Source organism: Carcharodon carcharias, chromosome 9 (assembly GCF_017639515.1).
Source record: "Carcharodon carcharias isolate sCarCar2 chromosome 9, sCarCar2.pri, whole genome shotgun sequence".
NCBI classification, from domain to species: domain Eukaryota; kingdom Metazoa; phylum Chordata; class Chondrichthyes; order Lamniformes; family Lamnidae; genus Carcharodon; species Carcharodon carcharias.
In genome coordinates, this window is record NC_054475.1 from 145,250,619 (window position 1) to 145,270,553 (window position 19,935).

The 19,935-nt window shown below is 41.8% G+C and overlaps 1 protein-coding gene across 4 annotated transcripts in view; it reads right to left on the reverse strand.

Moving 5' to 3' along the window:
* LOC121281799 (serine/threonine-protein kinase PAK 3) overlaps nucleotides 1-19,935 on the reverse strand; it is a 244,693-nt gene that overhangs the window by 48,132 nt on the left and 176,626 nt on the right. For all 4 annotated transcript variants that reach the window (XM_041194794.1, XM_041194797.1, XM_041194793.1 and 1 more), the window contains 3 exons: nucleotides 19,517-19,639; nucleotides 13,115-13,295; nucleotides 11,934-11,997 (listed from right to left, as the gene is read on the reverse strand). In XM_041194794.1, the coding sequence (XP_041050728.1) occupies nucleotides 11,934-11,997; nucleotides 13,115-13,295; nucleotides 19,517-19,639 (368 nt within the window). The remainder of the gene's footprint in view (nucleotides 1-11,933; nucleotides 11,998-13,114; nucleotides 13,296-19,516; nucleotides 19,640-19,935) is intronic.

A 19,935-nucleotide genomic window follows, 5' to 3' on the forward strand; every position in this document is an offset into this window, starting at 1 on the left:
TCCACCCAAGCATAACAGGTGCACAGATACTTTGGGGCCAATTTTAACCCTATCTGGCTGGCACAAACTGGGCTGGCGGGCCATTAAAATGGCGGATGTGGCTGATCTGCACCAATCCCAATGCTCTTCCCTGCCAGAAGGCAGCAAACTCTACTAAATATTCACACTGGGTACTGATGGATCCGTTACTTTTGGTATTGACTATATAGGTAGATTTTTAAATTTAGAAGGGAACTGTTACACAAGATGATAAACTGGTCTGAAAACTATTTAATAGTGGTGTGGAACAAATTAAATTAACAATTTACAGAGACTCGAAGTATACGCAGCTGGATTAATCTGTTGAGTGCTACAATCAATGCAGACTACTTAGGTGAGAGATGTGGCAGTTTCTCCAAGATGTCCCTTTTCAGTTTGATGACCCTTTTCACATCCTCCTAATTTGACTGGTGCAAATTGTGAAATTCTGTACAGTAATAAGTATGCAACATGCGTGTGTTGGGAAATGCATGGGGTTAATACTCAGGGACCAATATTGCAATGTAGCTCTGAATGATAGAAGAGACGTTTCCTCTCATAAATCTGAAATAAATGAACTTGGGGCAATCTCAACTTAATTCCTAATGGGCACAATTCAATGATCTAAATGTTACTATTGGATTGAACTAGTAATCTCATTTAGGACTGTACACTAATATAGCTGAGCTTGAGATAAATGTTCAGCATTTGGACTGTATCTCAGATACACACATTAACAGCAGAATTTATCAAATAATAAAATTCCTGAATGCTTCCCTCACTCTCCTCCTTCAGGAGGAGGGAGGATGGCACAAACTGGGAACCTTTTAAAAACTCAATCTGATCAATGACACAACCATGTCTGTGTAAACAGGATGTTGAAAAGGGCGAAGAGAAATACTGTGAATAAAAAATTATTAGAAATGACAGAACTGGAGAGGCACTTAAGCCTCATGGACACCTTTAAAACAGCTTTTTTATATGGTTAGATATGATGGACACTGCTGCTGCTGCTCTCTAAGTATTCAGGGTAGAATGCAGGCAATGGAACTCAATAACAGACAGTATAAATTCACAGCAATTCAATCCTGCCTGTTCCAACCATGTACATGCATGTGAATGTAATATATGGGTCCTAAGTGAAATGAATTTGAATTTGAGGTAGTCATAACCATATTAATACTCATCTTAGATTAGTGTTAAATAACGAGATGTGAGCAAAGATCTGGATTGTGCAGTTTTGTTTGATAACCTTTAAGATTACTTGATGTAATTTCCAGAAGATTGAATTGTTGTAGTGAGACCGTACATTATCTATGGAATTACTAGGCTTGATTAACACCATTATTTCATGTACCTTTAATTTGGCATAAATTGGCACTATATTGATATCTCTAGACCTCTCCCAAAGAGATGATGAAAATTTCACATTGGTATTGTTTTCTGATGAGGGGGAGGGTCAACTACCTCACTGGTTTTGTCACCTCACAACACTGCATACTAATACACCAATTCTGCCCATCACTAGGATGCCACTCTGGAATCATAGAATAATTTCGCCACAGGAGGGGGCCATTCGGCCCATCGAGCCCTTGCTGACTCTCAGCAAGAACAATTTAGTTGGTCCCACTACCCAGTCCTTTCCCCATAGCCCAAATTTTTTCTCTCTTCAGGTAGTTATCCAGTTCCCTTTTGGAAGTCACAATTGAATTTGCCTCTGAGGTTTCTGACAGCACATCCCAGATTGTAACCACTCGCTGCATAAAAAAGCTTTTCCTCAAGCCGCCCTTGGTGCTATTGCCAATCACATTAAATCTGTCCTCGGATTATTGACCTTTCTGCCAATGGGAACAGTTTCTCTGTATCTACTCTGCCTAGACTCCTTATAATTTTGAGCACCTCTTCAAATCTCCTCTCAACCTTTTCTAAATTGTGTGTAAAAAAAATACTGCTCACAGGAACTCTTGTTTTTGGCTCACTAGAATGCTGGTTAATTGGAGAAGTATACTTTGCTTCATGTCAGTCCTCACTAGATAACCTTATGGAAAATTCATTAATGTAATATGTGTAATGGATATATACATAAGAAAGACCGAATTAGCATTCTGTCTGAACTCACACTTAACTCTTCCAACTGACTTCATAGTTTAAGAGATCTCCCTTTTAAGAAAGAGATGAGGAGAAATATTTTCTCTCAGAGGGTCAATTGAGTGTGTAATTCTCTTCCCCAGAAGATAGTGAAGGCTTGATCTTTAAGTTTATTCAACACTGAATTAGGTAGATTTTTGTTAGACAATGGGGAGGCAGACAAGAAAGTGAAGTGAGACCACAACCAGATTAGTCATGATCTCACTGAATAGTCGAGCAGGCTTGAAGGGCCGAATAGCCTACCCCTGCTCCTAAGTCCTTTGTTCCTATGATTTCAACGTCCAAGGAAAATCTGCTTCTAAACTAAAGCTACACACTTAATTGCAACTAAAGAGGAAGTTAAACGATACAAACAAGAAAGAAGCATTGAATACTACCCACTGTTGACATAATCCTTCCATTTAGTAAGCAAGAATGTGTATAAGTGGAAAAACAGGATAGATCAAAGTCGCCAAACAAAAATTAGCCACATAGCATGCTCTTAATCATTAACTAGTGTATCTGCAGTGACTATTCCAACAAAAGTCACAGAATGGTGATGCCCAAATAAGGAGTCACAGATCACAGAATTTTACAGCATAAAGGAAGCCATTTTGTCCATTAAGCCTGTGCTGATTTTGTTCTCACCACTATCTCCGGTAGAGAATCATTATGCCAAATATTAACAAAAAAAAAAAACAACTTTCAATTTCTGCCTGTTTTTTTAATGGAAATGATTTAAAATTTATGCCCTCCATACACTCACTGATCATGGAGGGCATAAAGTCCTCATCAAAGTCCTTCACAACTCTGAACACCTCTATCAGTTGTTCTAGTAAAAAGAGCCTCAGTTTTTCTAGTCTTGCATAACTAAAACCTCTCATTCCTGGTATCTTATCAGAAGACCTCTTCCACATCTCTTCCATGACCACCATTATCTTTTCTAAGGTAAGATAAGGGGAAGAAAACTGGACAAAATGGGCAGAATGTTATTCTCCCCCTGGAGGTGGGCTGGGGAAGTTCCGTTTAAATTGAAAAAGAAGATGCAGGCTGGAAATTGCTGCCTTTCTTGCTTTTCTGACTTCCCCCTACTCTTTACCCCTGCTATCACCCCACCCCCCCCGCCCCCACTAAGTCTGGGGCAGAAAGGCTCGAGAATGGCCTTCTTGCTTGGAAGCCAATTGAGACCCTTAAGTCCACCACTGCTGGCATTCAACCAGCATCGGGCAAGAGCCACCAACTTATGCAGACAATGTACCACATAAATCCTAGCGAGCATTCCAAGGGGTCTGCTGGGGGTATCCTTTCCACTTGGGCAGTGTCATGAAGATATTAATCTATATAATGTTATTGGAAATTATTTTAACTTGGACTTGTAGTAGGGTCTGTGTCTGTGTCTCTATGTGTGTCTTAATTGGATTAAAACCAGCTAGTCTGGGAGCTTTGATGTACAGTAGTTTTGAGATGTTAAACAGTAAGGTGTGGTACATTTGCATTTTGTTGAATAAACTATTCAAAGACTGGGGGTGAAATCTTGCATCTTGCTTGGAGACACCAAGTAATATGTTTATATTACTAATAAAATTAGTACTATGAAAGGGTTTTATTGTTAGAAGAGGTGGAGTTCAAAGGGCCTGGTGATACAATGAGAATTTGCATTCAAAGAGAAGGCTAGGTACATACAGAAAAGAGTTTGTGTGTGTAAGTCAGAGGCATGTAATATCTAAGCAGCCTGTAAGCCCTACAACTGCCTGCACAGGAAACAAATTGCAAGGGATCTCATCTTGAATTTGTAACATAAAATGTGCTTTGCCTGGTGTCTGCTGAATTCTATGGGTGATTGTTGCCTTGGTGAAGATTTACCTAGGACTGATTAATTTGGGGATTTGTTTAAAAGTTATTATGGCAGTAATTTGTAGGCATGTGTATGTGTATAATTCCTTGTTAAATTAATAAACATTTAACTTAATTTATATAAAAAACCTCTGGAGGCTTTGTGGTTTCATTTCTGAACTCAGAGCTGCATCTCAAACATACTAATTGAAAATATAGGTTATGACAGTTGTTTAAAGGTTCCCTCTGGGATCTTAAGTGACTCAGCCTTTACCAACAGCTGTGTCATAACAGGCAATCTCTGATCCACAGACACACCTGTCGGCAGCATGGACTGCCCATGGGTAAAGACCCCAATCTTCCCTAAATACTGTTACCCTGCCTCTTGTGGGCCTCCCAACTGGTCCCAGTGAGCCCACCTTGCTTAACTTCACTCAAGGCTCCAGGATGATCCTGCAGCCTCGGCTCCCTGCAATACCAGCAGTGGCCCCATTCCCAGTGGCCCCTCCAGTACTGGAGAGCCGCTGACCTCTAACGGTCTGAGAGCTCGCAGAGCTGGGAGAGTCCTCCTGAGGATGATGAGGATCCTGACTCTGACCAGGTAAGTGCCTGACTGTGCCTTAAATCAGGTCAGTGGTGGGGGTGGGGGTGGGGATTGTAAAAGCCATGATGGGGTTGCTACTGGTTCTCCAGCCGGTGGATGGTCCAACTTCCTGACTAATGATTTGTTTAAGTTTGGAATTAGTACTTCATTTTTGCACTCCAAGCTCCTATTTATAGGACCTAGAATCCCATTTTTAAAAAGTTCTATGCTGTCGTCTTCTCAATTTAAGATTTTTTTCTATCTGAACACCAAGTCTACTCTTTTGACCATATATTGTTCACTTTTTAATCCTTAATCTTCCATTCAAAATGTACCAAACCACATTTCTCCACATCTGACTTCTACCAGCTCAAATGTAATTAACTATGTAAAAGCTCCTGCAGTCCTCTTCAATAAATCATAATTCCAATATTGGTGCAAACTTTGATGTTTTTACCCAGAGATTAGATCGTTTATATATGCTGAGAAACACAATAAAAAGTAAAAATTCTGATTTATGGGGGAATGCCACTCTTTACATTCCTCCAGTTCAAAAAGCTTCCACTAGCCAATATTAAGAAGGACAAGGGAAGCAGATGCAGGAGAACACCATCACCTGCAAATTCCCCTCCAAGCCACACAACATCCTGACTTGGGAATATGTCGTCGTTCCTTCACTGTTGCTGGGTCAAAATCCTGGAACTTCCTTCCTAACAGCACTTGTGGTGTAGGTACACCACATGGACTCCAGTGGTTCATGAAGGCAGCCCATCACCACCTTCTCAAGGGAAATTAGGGATGGACAATAAATGCTGGCCTAGCCAGCAAAGCCCACATCCCAAAATGAATTTTTAAAAAATTCTCAGTTTTTGTACTTTAGCCAAATACCGATCCATGATGTCGTATGCGTATGGCAAAGGACAAAGAATCAGACTCTTTGGCCGGAATTTTATAACCCCCTCCTCCACCTGGCAGGCGGGATGGGGAGGGTCATAAAATTGTGTGGCGTGGCGAGGTGATGTGAGGTGCTAGGCCCATCATCTATCTGCCTTTGCTGGAATTTTACCAGCGACATCATGGGTGTTGGGTAGCCTACAAACCCTTGGGTAAATTGAGGCTCTTAAGTGGCCAATTAATGGCCACTTAAGAACCTCTTCCCACTACTGAAGGTATTTTACTACGAATAGTAATCACCACCCCCGCTTGCTGATCCCCCTTGGCCTCCCAATTGCAGCCCCCCGCCTCCCTTGCCAGGGCCTGCCTCACTGGCCCCAGCGAAGCTGCCCTGACTTAACTCATTATCTGATTACCACCATGGCTCTTCATGGGGTTTGGGGGGGGTGGGGGTGCTGCTGCTGCATTCCCATGGTGCTGCTGGGACTGGACAGCACCCAGCTATCTGATTGGCTGACAGTTCTCAAAGGTGGGACATCCTACCACTTGGGGGCAGAAGCCACAGCCTCAGGCAGTTAACAGCTACCAACCGTTAAATCTGGTTGTGGCTTCCTGCCCTGATAGAGGCAGGCTTGTCCCCAACTTTTCAGCCAGGGTTGGAAATGGGGGTGGTGGCGCCTCGGACCCTGCAAAAAATTCCAGCCCTTCAATCAGAGTTATCACAGCACAGGAGGAGGTCAATCGGTCATTTCTGCTCCAGCTCTCTACAGGAGCAATGCACCTAGTGCCACTCCTTTGCTTTTTCCCCATGATCGTGCACAGTCTTCCTTTTCACATAACAATTCAATTCCCTTTTGAAAACCTCAATTGAACTTGCCACCAGCATATACTCAGGCAGCGCATTCCAGATCTTAGCCACTTGCTTTGTGAAAGAAAAGTTTCTCATCATGTCTCCATTCCTCCTTTTGCCAATTAAATCTGTACCCTCTCGTTCTTTTCATCCTTCCACCAATGGGAATGGTTTCTCCAGACCCCTCATGATTTTGAATACCTCAATCAAATCTTGCCTCAACCTTCTCTTCCCCCAAGAGAAACAGTCTGAACTTGCCCAATCTATCTATGTAACTGAAGTTCCTCATGCCTGGAACCATTCTTGTGAATCTTTGTTTGAAGAATTGAGGAAATGAAATGTTGAGAGGCCTCACAGAGCAGGTCAAAGCATTCTGCATATTAGTCTCAGACCAATGATGTAATTTGAATGATAAACATAACATCAAGTGTCATTATAGACTCTAGAAGCAGAAAAGAGCCATTCTGCGATGAATAGTGCCATAAGATCACACTGGTTTTAACCATTTTCCTTTTTATCCTCTCATCTGGAAAATGCAAATCTGTTGCCATTTTGAGCACAAAAACCACCTGGGAAGAATCAATTATCTCAGATTTTTGGACACACGTAAAGCAACATGCTCAGGACCGATTCAAGGCACAATTTCAATTGAACTCAGCAGGCCAGAACATTGTATGAAATATTTCATCTTGGAGTTCTGTCAATCTACAGACAATTATGTACATTCAAGCAGAGCAGACATGCAAAATGAAACATTTAAAAGGGGAAAAAGACCTTGCACAGAGCCACAGGTAGATTAATTAACAATTAATCAGCAAAGGTCAGGCTGAGATTATTAAAAGAATGCATTAAAGACAATTATTTCAAAAGTCTCTAGTCAAGGGGAAAAGAGAGATAACCAGTTAGCTAGTCCCTTAATGGAGAAAATCTGATATAATACCACATTGTCTAAATTTTGCCTAAATTTTAAATTTCCAATTTGAGGATTTTAAATCAGAAAGTAAGAAAAAATATAATTAGCACATGCCACATGATTATTCTCCACTTTTCTGAATGAGTGAAATTCCAACAACATTCAAAGGGTGGTACTAGAGGACTGGAGAATTGCAAATGATACACCTTGTTCTAAAAAGGAGTGTAAAGATAAGCCCAGCAACTATAGGCCAGTCAGTTTAACCTCAGCATTGGAGAAGTTTTTAGAAACGATAATTCGGGGCAAAATTAATAGTCACATGGACAAATGTAGGTTAATTAAGGAAAGCCAGCATGGATTTGTTAAGGGCAAATTGTGTTTAACTAACTTGTTTGAGTTTTAGATGAAGTAACAGAGAGGGTTGATGATGGTAATGTTGTTAATGTGGTGTACATGGATTTCCAAAAGGCATTTGAAACAGTGCTGCACAACAGGCTTGTAAGTAAAGTTAATGGAATAAAATGGACAGTAACAGCATGGATACGAAATTGGCTGAGTGATAGGAAACAGGGAGTAGGGGTTAATGTTGTTTTTCAGACCAGAGGATGGTTTATAGTGGAGTTCCCCAGAAATTGGTATTAGGACCCCTGCTCTTCCTGATATATATTAATAATATTGATCTTGGAATACAAGGCACAATTTCAAATAATACATCTTCAAAATCGATGATACGAAACTTGGAAGTATTATGAACTATTGGAAGTAGGATGACAGTATAGGACTTCAAAAGGACAATGACAGGTTGGTGGAAAGGACAGACAAGTAGCACATGCCATTTAATGTAGAGAAGTGTGAAGCAATTCATTTTGTTCGGAAGAACACAGAGAGCCAATGAAGAGTGCAATTCTAAAGGGGGTGCAGGAGCAGAGGGATCTGGGTGCATACATCATTAAAGGTGGCAGGAAACGTTGAGAACAGTTAATAAAGCATAGAGCATCCTGGGCTTTATCTATAGGAGCATTGAGTACAAAAGCAAGGAAGTTATGTTAAGCCTGTATAAAACACTAGTTCAGCCTCAACTGGAGTATTGTGTCCAGTTTTGGGCATCACACTTTAAGAAGGGTGGGAAAACATTCAAGAGAGTACAGAAAAAAATTCATGAGAATGGTTCCAGAGATGAAAAACTTTAGTTACATAGATAGATTGGAGAAATTGGGACTGTTTTCCTGGGAAAAGAGGTTTTGAGGAGATTTGTTAGACAAATTCAAAATTATGAGGAGCCTGGACAGAGTAGATAGAGAGAAGCTGTTCCCATTGGTGAAAGGATTGAGAACCAGAGGGCACAGATTTAAGGTAATTGGCAAAAGAAGAAATGGTGTCATGAGGAAAAACTTTTTCATGCAGCGAGTGGTTAGGATCTGGAATGCACTGCCTGAGAGTGTAGTGGAGGCAGAGGCAATTGAGGCTTTCAAAAGGGAAGTGCATCTTTATCTGAAAAGGAAAAATTTTCAGGGACACGAAGAACAGATAGGGGAGTTGCACCAGGTGAACTGCTCCTTCAGGAGCCAGCGCAGACACGGCAGGCCGAATGGCCTCCTTCTGTGCTGTAACCAACCTATGATTCACCAGCTCTGAAGAAGTATCATATGGACTCGAAACGTTAACTGTTTCTCTCTCCACAAGTGCTGCCAGGCCTGTTGAGTTTTTGCAGCATTTTCTGTTTTTATTTCAGGTTTCCAGCATCAGCAGTATTTTGCCTTTATCTGTGATTCTAAGAAATTCAACAACATCCAGATAGAGCAGCACACTTGACTGACACCCAATCCACCACCTTAAATGTTCACTTCTTCTATTACTGACGCAATATGCCTACAATGTGTACCATTTAACAAGATGTATTGCAACAGGGCTGTTCAGGGTTTTCCCTGCGACCTCTACTAGCTAGAAGGGCAAGGGCAGTAAGCGCATGGGAACATCACCGCCTGCAAGTTTTCCTCCAAGTCACATACCATCCTGACGTGGACATATATTTCTGCTTCCTTCATTGCTGATGAGAAAAAAAATCTGGAAACTCCCTATCTAACAGCACTGTGTATGTAACTTCACTACACAGGCTGCAGCAGTTCAAGAAGGTGCCTCACCTCTGCCTTCTCAAGTGCAATTCAGGGCAAGCAATAAAAGCTGACCATGAATGAGTTAATGAAAAAGAATCCAACCAGACCCAAAAGGAAATTGAGCCTATCCTAACAGCCACACACATCTAACTAAACAAGGCTTGCACGTGGAACATAACTGCGGGTCAGCAGAAATAAATCCTGACTCGATGAAGAATCAAGAATAATTTATTTACTCCAAGGCAGGAATTTTTTTAAAAAATGTGCACGTACTTATCCGGAACCACCAACAGACTTGTGCAACTTTAACTGAGCAAATAAGTGATGCTAGCATGCACTTAGTGTACCACAGTAACTTACATGATGCTGGGGGAGAAAAAAGTCCTGATGTTAGGGGAAGTGGAGGGAAAGCATTTAAGTAATACATATGTACCACTGGTTCAAAAAGTCTAGGCTAAAAACAAATTAAAAAATTTCTTAACCAACATATTGTGCAAAACTTACCGGTGCCTTTCTATCCCTCTCTACATCTGGATTTTAATGTTTATACCTGCAGCTCACATCTAGTCTGGCAACAGACATACTGTCTGGAAATTCCCTGGATTGGCATTATGAAGTGCTGCTTCAGTGACACCATGAGTGTAATGTTCCATCAGTGTGAAGCTCAAGCTGATTGAAGGATTTCAGCTCAAACATTTTCCTCAGATCAAGCATCTGTTCTCGATTCTCTGCTGATATATAACTGATTTTAAGGCACAAGCACCTTTCTGAATGTGATGTAAGGCAATTAATACATTGAACTATATGAAGAAACCATTATACTATATAATAGACCTTGTGCTCATCACAGTGAATTAAACAGTAAGATGTAGAGTACAGCTCCCACTACTCCCCTACAATGTGCTTCAATTTAATCAGGGTGACAATTTTACATTTCCCGCAACAACTGTTACATGTCACTTTTTCCAAAATGAAGGGTAATTTTGTGCTGTGAGCCTATACACGAGGAAGCAGGTAGATACACTTCACATTTATTTCAGATAAAAAACCTTACAGTCAGTAGACAAAGGAGGCTTTAACCCATCATATCTGAGCTAAGCCTAAAGCTGGGGTGAAAGGAAAGTGCATAACACATTGAATAAACCATCTGAGAGACTAAATGGAACCAAGTGAAGTTGCATTTTTTTTGCATGCAAGAAAGTTTGCATGTTTATCGATTACAGAAGATATAAATATGACATTCTAAAACTTACTCTTTGCTGATATGATTATCATTTTTTAATTATTTAAAATTATTTGACACAAACATTATAGCATCTTGCCATTTATTTTTGCTCCCATTGTCCAATAATGGAAGGTTAATTTTTACAAATTTGAATATATCTATGATCCCCATCTACTTCCTTTCTCAAAGTTATACAGAAGGTTGTTCTAGTCTTTCCTCAGGAACTATCTCCTAGTTTGCTGTCATCCATCAGACTAATAGCACTTTGCAAGAACAACCAAGGCTGCCATAGAGAGTATCTAATTAAACCATGGCCTCTTGGAATATTCAGGTTGTTGCACATTAGATTTTATAGATCATCTGTGGATCTTGAGTAGATCAACCCTAGACCTGAATGACATCACATGCACAAGCACGTTTTTCATGCCCATTAACAGTCACCAACAGCTACCCTGGTGACTAATTGATTCAATGGTGAGGTCAGACCATAGGACGTAGGAGCAGAAGTTGGCCATTCGGCCCATCGAGTCTGCTCTGCCATTCAAGGAGATCGTGGCTGATCTGATAATCCTCAACACCACTTTCCTGCCTTTTCCCCATAACCCTTGATTCCCTTACTGATTAAAAATCTGTCTATTTCAACTTTGAATATACTTAATGACCCAGCCTCTATGGCCCTCTGTGGTAAAAATTTCCACAGATTCACTATCCTATGAGAGAAGAAATTCCTCCTCATTCTGTCTTAAATGAGCGACCCCTTACTCTGAGATTATGCCCTCTGGTCCTCGACTCTCTGACAAGGAGGAAAGCAACCTGAATGTGTGCTAATCATTTTTGTTTGGCACATTCTGAGAAGCATTGCCCCCAATTCATAGACAATATCCACAGTAACGAAACTCTAGCCCATCGCACTGTTCCTGAGCTTTTATCTTGTAGTACTGCCAATTACACATGTTGTTGACATGTATAATGGGGTGATAGGAGTTGGGGATGGAGGGAATAAACAAATCAGTAGTTCAATCTCAGAGGAGCAGAGGAATGTACAAAAGTATTTAGGAAGGCAAGCCCACCTAAAATCAAACATATTGACTGATTCTGACGGTGTTTTATACAGAACAGCTCAAAGGTAGTTTGCTATTTATTGAACAAATAACTAAAGTTAAAATTGCTGGAACGTTTATCAGTACGTTTTTTCTAGAACCTAAATCAAGTCAAAAATGACTAGCCACAGTCATGATTTATGGCTGGAAGGTAGAATGACTTCCTGAAAGACCATAATTATTGTTGGTGCCACATTCCACGTTTTAAAATACAGCAGCACAGCTTTAATTTAAAAGAGTGACAGTTTTTCGATTAATTAAAAGACTTTTACCTACCCTTGCCCAATCTTTTCAAATCTTGTGTACTTCTTTTTGGGATCACCCACGCTTACTATGCTTCCTAAAACAAAAGTCACATTAAATCCGAAGCTATTAGAATCATAACACGCAGGACATTTCAAAAACAACTTTTTGGTGAGGGCATTTTTTTTTTTTTGAAACTTGAATATTAGAAAGACCGATTCGTCACATTCGCTGCCTCCTTTTTTACAATCCTCTCCATCCAGTCTTCTGTGACATGGGGCTGGATTTTACATCTCCCCCTGCCAGGTGTATTATCGGTTGGGTGGGCGGGGGTTGGACATGTAAACTATGACGGGCGTCCAGCGCGCTGCCTTCCCGCCCATTCCTGACCCAGTCACTAAAAAAATGCTAGGCAGCAGGAGCTGAAATGGGCAGCCCCGGCCCCATTTTTTAAAAAAACACTTAACAAGCAATTGAGCTTGTTCAAAAGCCAGTTGACCAAAATATTATGCTGTCCATGCCATAATGCAGTTGGCGTGGCCAGGCAGGCAGGAATGGGCAGGCTGTTTTTATGTAACCAAATTGGTTAAAAAGCAGGAAGAAAGAGAGGGGGCGGGTGGTGGGCACGTTGTTCAGAGGGAGTGCCCTGAGCACTTTAAGGGCCATCCATCCCCCCCACCACCCAAGATGATAATCCTCCTTTTGTGCCTCCTCAACCTGCACCCCCACCCCCACCCCCATCCCACCACACCCCTCACTAGGAGGTCCTATCCCTTCCCACCCTAAAAGCCCAGGACTTACCTTCGCCCGAGGTCCATTGCTCTTCTTGTAGTCCTGGCAGAGCTCACTACGGAGTTCTGGCACTGCTGGGACTGACAGAGCTGATCAGATTGGCCGGCAGCTCTCGAGGACGGGGCTTCCTCCCACCAAGGGGTGGAAGTCCCACTTTCTGCTCAGCAAGGCCACCCCTTGCATGTTATTGCTGCTGGGGCAGCCTCTTTTTGTTAATAAATTGATCATTTTGAAACCAATTTTTTTAAACAGGGAGGGGGGAGGTGGCGAGCAATACTTCCGTAAAATTCAGCACATGAAAAACGTGAGTATAATAGTTGCGCAATTAGCCCGACAGATCTTCAAATACAATTTAAAAAATAGATTTAAGTCACTATAATCAGGTCCTCAGTTGGAATCGAAGAGTATTTTTAAATACATACTTAATTTTTCAAGAATCTCTTCATCTGTCATCTTGGATTTCTTCCTCTGCTTGTCAGTGTTTCTGCAAAGCTGACTGTTCAGACTGGTTATGCTTTCAGGTGGTGTTGTGACTGGAGAGGTGGTCACATCTTTAACCGGAGCCACTGGCATAATAGGCTCGATCACCGACCTGGTAAAAATCTGCAGAATAGAATTATAGTTACTACCTCATCACATTTAACTCATTAGTTATCAGTAAATCCTTCCCTAATAGTTCAGTCAACGTGGTGTAGAGACCAAGAAGGTTCTAACTTCTTTGCAAAGTGATTGCTCCAGGCCAATGGCATCAGTATCCTTAGGGGACAGTAGGGATGGAAATGCATTCAGAGCACTACTCCTAATCTCTACTCTTACTAGGCAAGGTGGATAATTTTCACTTTGAGCAAGCAGAGCTTCCTTTTATGATGTGCACAATGGGCAGACACAATTGCCTGTTTTACAACTGTGTCCAATGTGAAAATTGCCTCCATTGTATCTGAATGTTGAGCAGGCATAGAGTGAGCTTCTGCAGTAATTTCCTCCTATGGAGGTCCAGCCTGTTAATCACAGAATTTTAAAGGCACAGGAGCAGGCCGTTCAGCCCATCATGTCTGCACCGGCTCTCCAAATGAGCATTATGACCTAGTACCATTGCCATGCCTTTTCCCCATACCCTTGCACATTGTTGCTATTCAAATAATCATCTAATGTGCTCTTGAATTCAAATATTCAATGCCTCGATTGAACCTGTCTCTGCCACACTTCCAGGCAGTGCATTCCAGCCCCAAACCACTTGTTGTGTGAAAAAGTATTTTCTCATGTCACACTTGCTTCTTTTGAATCACTTTAAATCTGTACCTTTCGTTCTTGATCCTTTTATGAGTGGGAACAGTTTCTCCCTATCTACTCTGTCCAACCCCCTCATGTATTTGAACATCTCTATCAAATCTCTTCTTAGCCTTCTTCCCTCTAAGGAGAACAGTCCCGACCTCTCCGATCTATCTTTATTGCTGAAGTTTCTCATCCCTGGAACCATTCTTGTAAACCTCTTCTGCACTCTCTCCAATTTGTTCACATCCTTCCTATAATGTGGCACCCAGAACTGTACACAATACTCCAGATTGAGGTCTAATGAGTGTCTTATATAAATTCAGCATAACTTCCCTGCTCTTGTACTCTATGCCCCTATTAATAAAACCCAAGATATTATATGCTTTATGACCTGCTTTCTCCACCTACCCTGCCATATTCAATGATCTATGCACATATACATCCAAATCTTTCTGCTGCTGCACCCCCTTCAAACTTTCACTCCTTATTTTATATTGTCTGTCCATGTCCTTCCTACCAAAATGCATCACCTCACATTTCTTCATATTGAACTTCATCTGCCACCTATCTGCCCACTCCACCAACTTGTCTGTGGCCTCTTGAAATTCTACACGTCTTCCTCGCAGTTCACAACACTTCCAAGCTTTGCATAATGACCCGGATTTTGTGGTGGAAATGACAGGGAAGCAGCTGAAACTAACAGCAGTTTCAAGGTTGCATACAATGGGCTGGATGTAACCCTCAACCGCCAGTGGGCATTTAGTTTGTAGCACCAGAGGCCCATGCCAAGCAGCTAGTCCAGCAGGTGAACCCACTGCATGGGCTGGGGTTCCCTCCTTAGCTGGTCCAATCGCAGGGCCCCTAAGATGCAAGGCCCCCAGTTGCCCTCCCCCGTGGCCTCTCAAACACCCACTAGTTGTCCACCCCTCTCGTAGACCCCCATATACTTAAAGGTTCGATCCATCGCATCATGGCCAAGTGCAATACCAGCTGCGGCCACCACTCCCGCTAATGATGCTGGTACATCGAAAGCCACTGGTCTATGATTGGCAGGTAGCTCTCAGAAGCAGCACTTCCTGTCCCTGAGGGGTGGAAATCCTGTCTCCAGCCTATTAATGACCAATGGCCATTAAATAACTGTAGGGCAGCTGCTAACATATAAATTATGAGCAAGAATAGGCCAGTTCTTCCCCTAGAACTTTCCCCTGACCTTTCAGCAAGGATGCTGGGTCCATGGCGTCCTGTATAATTCAGCACAGGAACACAAAGTTGCTGTAGCCAATTCTGCATTCCTCCACATACAATATGTGCTATTAACTCTCTGACACAAACTAATTCAGAAAACATAGCACTGGCCAATTGCCCACTTTCTGTGAATTTTCATCATCAGAAGTTTTTAGGACTAGTGTTAGGGGGCATAAGGAGCCTGTTCTGACAATCGTAAATATTTACTGATGCCGCTACCATATTGCAAGGAGGATTTCAAGGTGGAACAGCACTTTCAAGACAGCTGTGAGACACAAGAATGAGACTATTCAATTCCCTTTGCATTTATCTGACATTTTAAAAATCTTTGTTCAAACTTATATGACTTGTTTATTTGCATATGACTTTCCAGAAATTACACTTCATTAACATTTTCCTTTTAGTTTTAAACAGATATTGCAACAGCTTAAAGTAGAAGCCCATGAGGGAGTAACTTGCCTCTTCTATATGTGGGTTTGGTCTGTGGGTGTGACTTCTCTTCATTGCCCTACGTGCTTAGATTCTTACAAGCCCATTAGGTGGAAGGGATCCGTTGGACCCCACGTTGTGAAGAAATCTTCTGGGCCTTCCAATGCCTGGGTCATCACAATAGGTAAGTGACCAGTTTTGGTTGAGGTTAGTGGTGAGGACTGTCATTTAGCCGCTGACTGCAAATTACCGGCCAATACCAACTGGCTGGATTCACATTGCAAAAAGAAAATAATGGTACACAGTAAGGCTCCACTGAATTATATTTCAGCACTAGCTTACACTATCAGGGTAAGTGGGAAGAACTGGGAGAAGGAGAAAATATAAAAAAGGCAAGGTTTTTAAAGCTACATTCCTTTTCTCACTCCACCTTATGGGATGAAAATATTCGACCTGCTTTATACTTCCCTTGCCTCTCAAACTCTCAACTTGCCACTATCTTCAAGAGCTATTTCCAAAACAAATTACAGTAGTTAAAGGAATGACAGGCACATGAAGTACTACATGATTAATTGGCCTGAAATTTCCTGCAAACTTATGCCATAGGACTGATACATTGACAGGGCATGCCCTTAATCTATTGCAGATGCTCCAGAAAATTAGGCATAAGTGAATTTATGCATTATTCATGCCACACCAAAGTTTCCTGAGTCAATTGTGCCAGTCCACTGCCACCCTCATCCAATATTTCATAGCTCTGCCCTTCCATTAAAATCAATGGTGAACAAAAAATTTGCTAAATGGCCACCTGTTCACTTGCCATTGCCTCTTAAGACTAGGAAATTGAATTGCTGGCAACCTGGCAATGACTTGTTCCAAGATAATTATGGAAAACAGAGTGTTGTTCATTTAGTGCGCTTGGATTAAAAGAACACTTAATTCTGACATTTGGAAAAATGCTGGAGATTATTTCATTGACTTCATGGTGAATTGTATATAAATGCACTTCAAAATGTCCTGGAATTTGATCATGCAATGAATGAAAATTCTGAAATCTGGTCTCAAACAAAAACTAGCAGATTTATTTTTGGTCACTGATGGGGTATGTGCAGAATGATTTGCAGTCAGGAGGGAGGCTGCCTCTGTGTGAAGCAGAATGATCTCTGTTACTCACAATAAGAGGTTGTGGTGGAAGAATTAATCCAGTCTGGTCTTTTGGTTCAAGCTAGTTTATTTTCAAGACAACTCCTCAGTGCTACTGACTTCCAAGTAACTTCCACCCAAAGTGTTCCAGCTGTATCTTTTTATTCTATTTAGATGGGATAATCAACGCCCATCACCTGTTTTACTAGCAATTGTCTTTAACAAGGTGATTGCCATGCAGTGTGATTATTTATACATTGACAATCTCCATGTTGGAAACTTGGCGGTTTGGGAAGGGAGATCATTGGCAGCAAGCAATGTAATTGTTTTTGTCTGTAAGAGGGCACCATGGCCTTGGATCTTAGTTGGGTGAAGCTCCTTTATGAGCTGTGTTTTCAGCTGACCGTTGGCTGGAACAACTCAGTTCCTGCTTCACTGGGGGAAACACAGCCTTCTGAAGAGATAGCGAGGGTCACAGCGAAGTAACCCTCCTGCATCTGCAATGGAGGGGACCTCTCGGTTGCAGTGGGAATGAGTAAGAGCTGACCTATTGTCCCTGTTCAGCCTTTTCAACATTGCACAAAACAGTTGTCAAGACCATTATGAAAGTGTCAACTGGGGAAAGAGAACACAAAATTCTCATTTTTAGATGAACTTGTGCAGCCTGTGTGCCTGTGTGATGTGTTCATGCACAGCAGTGTGTAGAAAACTTGCTGCATTTCTGAATACCAAGTCATATTGCCATCAACATTTCATTATAATAGTGTACACCAACATTGAATAAAAGGTATGAAAGTTTGGTAAGCAGTGATTCAGATGTTACAGAAACTTGCATTTGTATAGCTCCTTGCACACCCTCAAGACATCCCAAACCCTCTGCAGTCAATAATGTATTTTTGAAGTGCAGGGCTAAATTTTCGGGTCCTACCAAGGTCAGGAATGGAGACCCTAAAATTACAAGGCTGGTTGCAGGTTTTCTAACCCTAGCTATTTTGGTCGACTGAGGTTCGGGGTCTGGCAACAGGGTCTACCCCCAAGCCAGGCAGGCTTGATCAGGCAGTAAGTGCTTTGAACAAGCGACCTTTCCACTCAGGAGCCCGAGTTTGTTTGTCATATTCCCCACATGGGAAACCCCTGCTGTGTGGTGACAGAATAAAGCTCTTAAGTGGGCATTAATTGCCTACTTTAGGGTATTATAGGCGGCAGGGCTGGAAGGCCATCCATGGGCTTTCCTGCCATGGACTTTCCCTCCATGGGAGGTGGTAGCATAGTGGTATTGCCACTGGACTAGTATACCATAGACCCAATGTAATGCTCTGGGGACCTGGGTTTGAATCCCACCATAACAGCTGGTGAAATCTGAATTCAATAAAAAAATATGGAATTATAAAAGCGATGATGACCACGAAACCATTGCTGATTGTCGTTAAAACCCATCTGGTTCACTAATGTCCTTTAGGGAAGGAAATGAGTAAAATGGAAAAGAAAACATGGGAAAGCAGCGTTGTCCCCACCCACCCATTTAAAAAGCCCTCCCCCCCATGAAACTTGGCACAAGGCGAAATGAAGATTCCACCTGATGTTTCCCCTTGTGGGGTAATCTAGAACTAGGGGGCAGGCAGAGTTTCGAAATAATTGGTTTCCTATTTAGGATGGAAATTAGGAGGAATTTCTTCTCTCAGAGGATCATTAATATTTGGAATTCTCTATTCCAGAGTGCAATGAAGGTTGGGCCACTGAATATTTGCAAGGCTGTGTTTTGATTTTTGATTAGGCAGATTTTTGATCTACTAGGGAGTCAAAGGTTATGGGAGGCAGGCAGGAAATTTGAGTTAAGGCCACAATCAGAACAGCCAGGATCTTATTAAATGGGGGAGCAGGCTTGATGCGCCAAATGGCCTACTCATAAGATCAGAAGAAATAGAACCAAAAGTGAGCCATTCAGCCCATCGAGCCTGTTCCACAATTCAATGAGATCCTGGCTGATCTAAATGTGATCTTAACTCCAATTTCTTACCTTTCCCCCAAAACCCTTGACTCCCTTGTCAATCAAAAATCTGTCTAACTCAGCCTTGAATATATTCAATGGCCCAGCCAAAACTGCCCTCCATGGAAGAAAAATCCATAGACTAGACTAATGACCCTCAAAGAAAAAATTCCTCCTCATCTCTATCTTAAATAGGAGACTCCTTATTTTCAAACTGTTCCTTGTTCTAGATTCCCTCACAAGACGAAATATCCTCCGAGCATCTACCCTATCAGGCCCCCTCAGGATCTTATATGTTTCAATAAGATCAACTTTCATTCTTCTAAACTCCAATGAGCAGAGGCCCAACCTGCTCAACCTTTCATCATAAGACAACCCCTCATTGCAGGAATCAGCCTAGTGAATCTTCTCTGAACTGCTTCCAATGCAGGTATATCTCTCCTTAAGTAAGAAGATCAAAGCTGTACACAGTAATCCAGGTGCCAATGTTTTGTATACTTAAAGCAAGGCTTCCCTACTTTAATACTCCATTCCCCCTTGCAACTCCTGCTCCTTTTTCTCATGTTCTTAATTTAATTTTCTTACATCAGGAATTCCTGGCTGACAGCCTTCTGGTGAGCTCAACCTTTAATGAAGATGATAATTGCTAAGCATTACAGACCAGGTCTGGACTGTATATTTGTGTTAAACCTGTGACCAAGACTATTTGCCGGTTTCTGGCAAATCTGCAGAAACAAGTTCCACTGACCGATTTTGTGTGTTCTGGTCGTGGTGCTATCACTGGTGGTGGAACATTATCATCATCATCATCTTCATCATCATCCTCTGACACCGGTGGTACAACTGGTGGTTCTGACGCTATCTTTGCGTTCTGTGATAAACAGAGCAGTGTTAGATTTTATTTTTAAATCTTATCTTTATTTTTGAGCAAGGATGCTCCATCAACGAGTATAATAAAAACTGCAACACCCTGTGCTTGCTCCATTAAGTGTGCACACTTGGCATTGAGGAGAAAGAAAGAGGCTTATTGACCTGAAATGTTAAGAACAAAGAACAAAGAAAAGTACAGCACAGGAACAGGCCCTTCAGCCCTCCAAGCCTGCGCCGATCATATTGCCCGTCAACTAAAACATTTTGCACTTCCGGGGTCCGTATCCCTCTATTCCC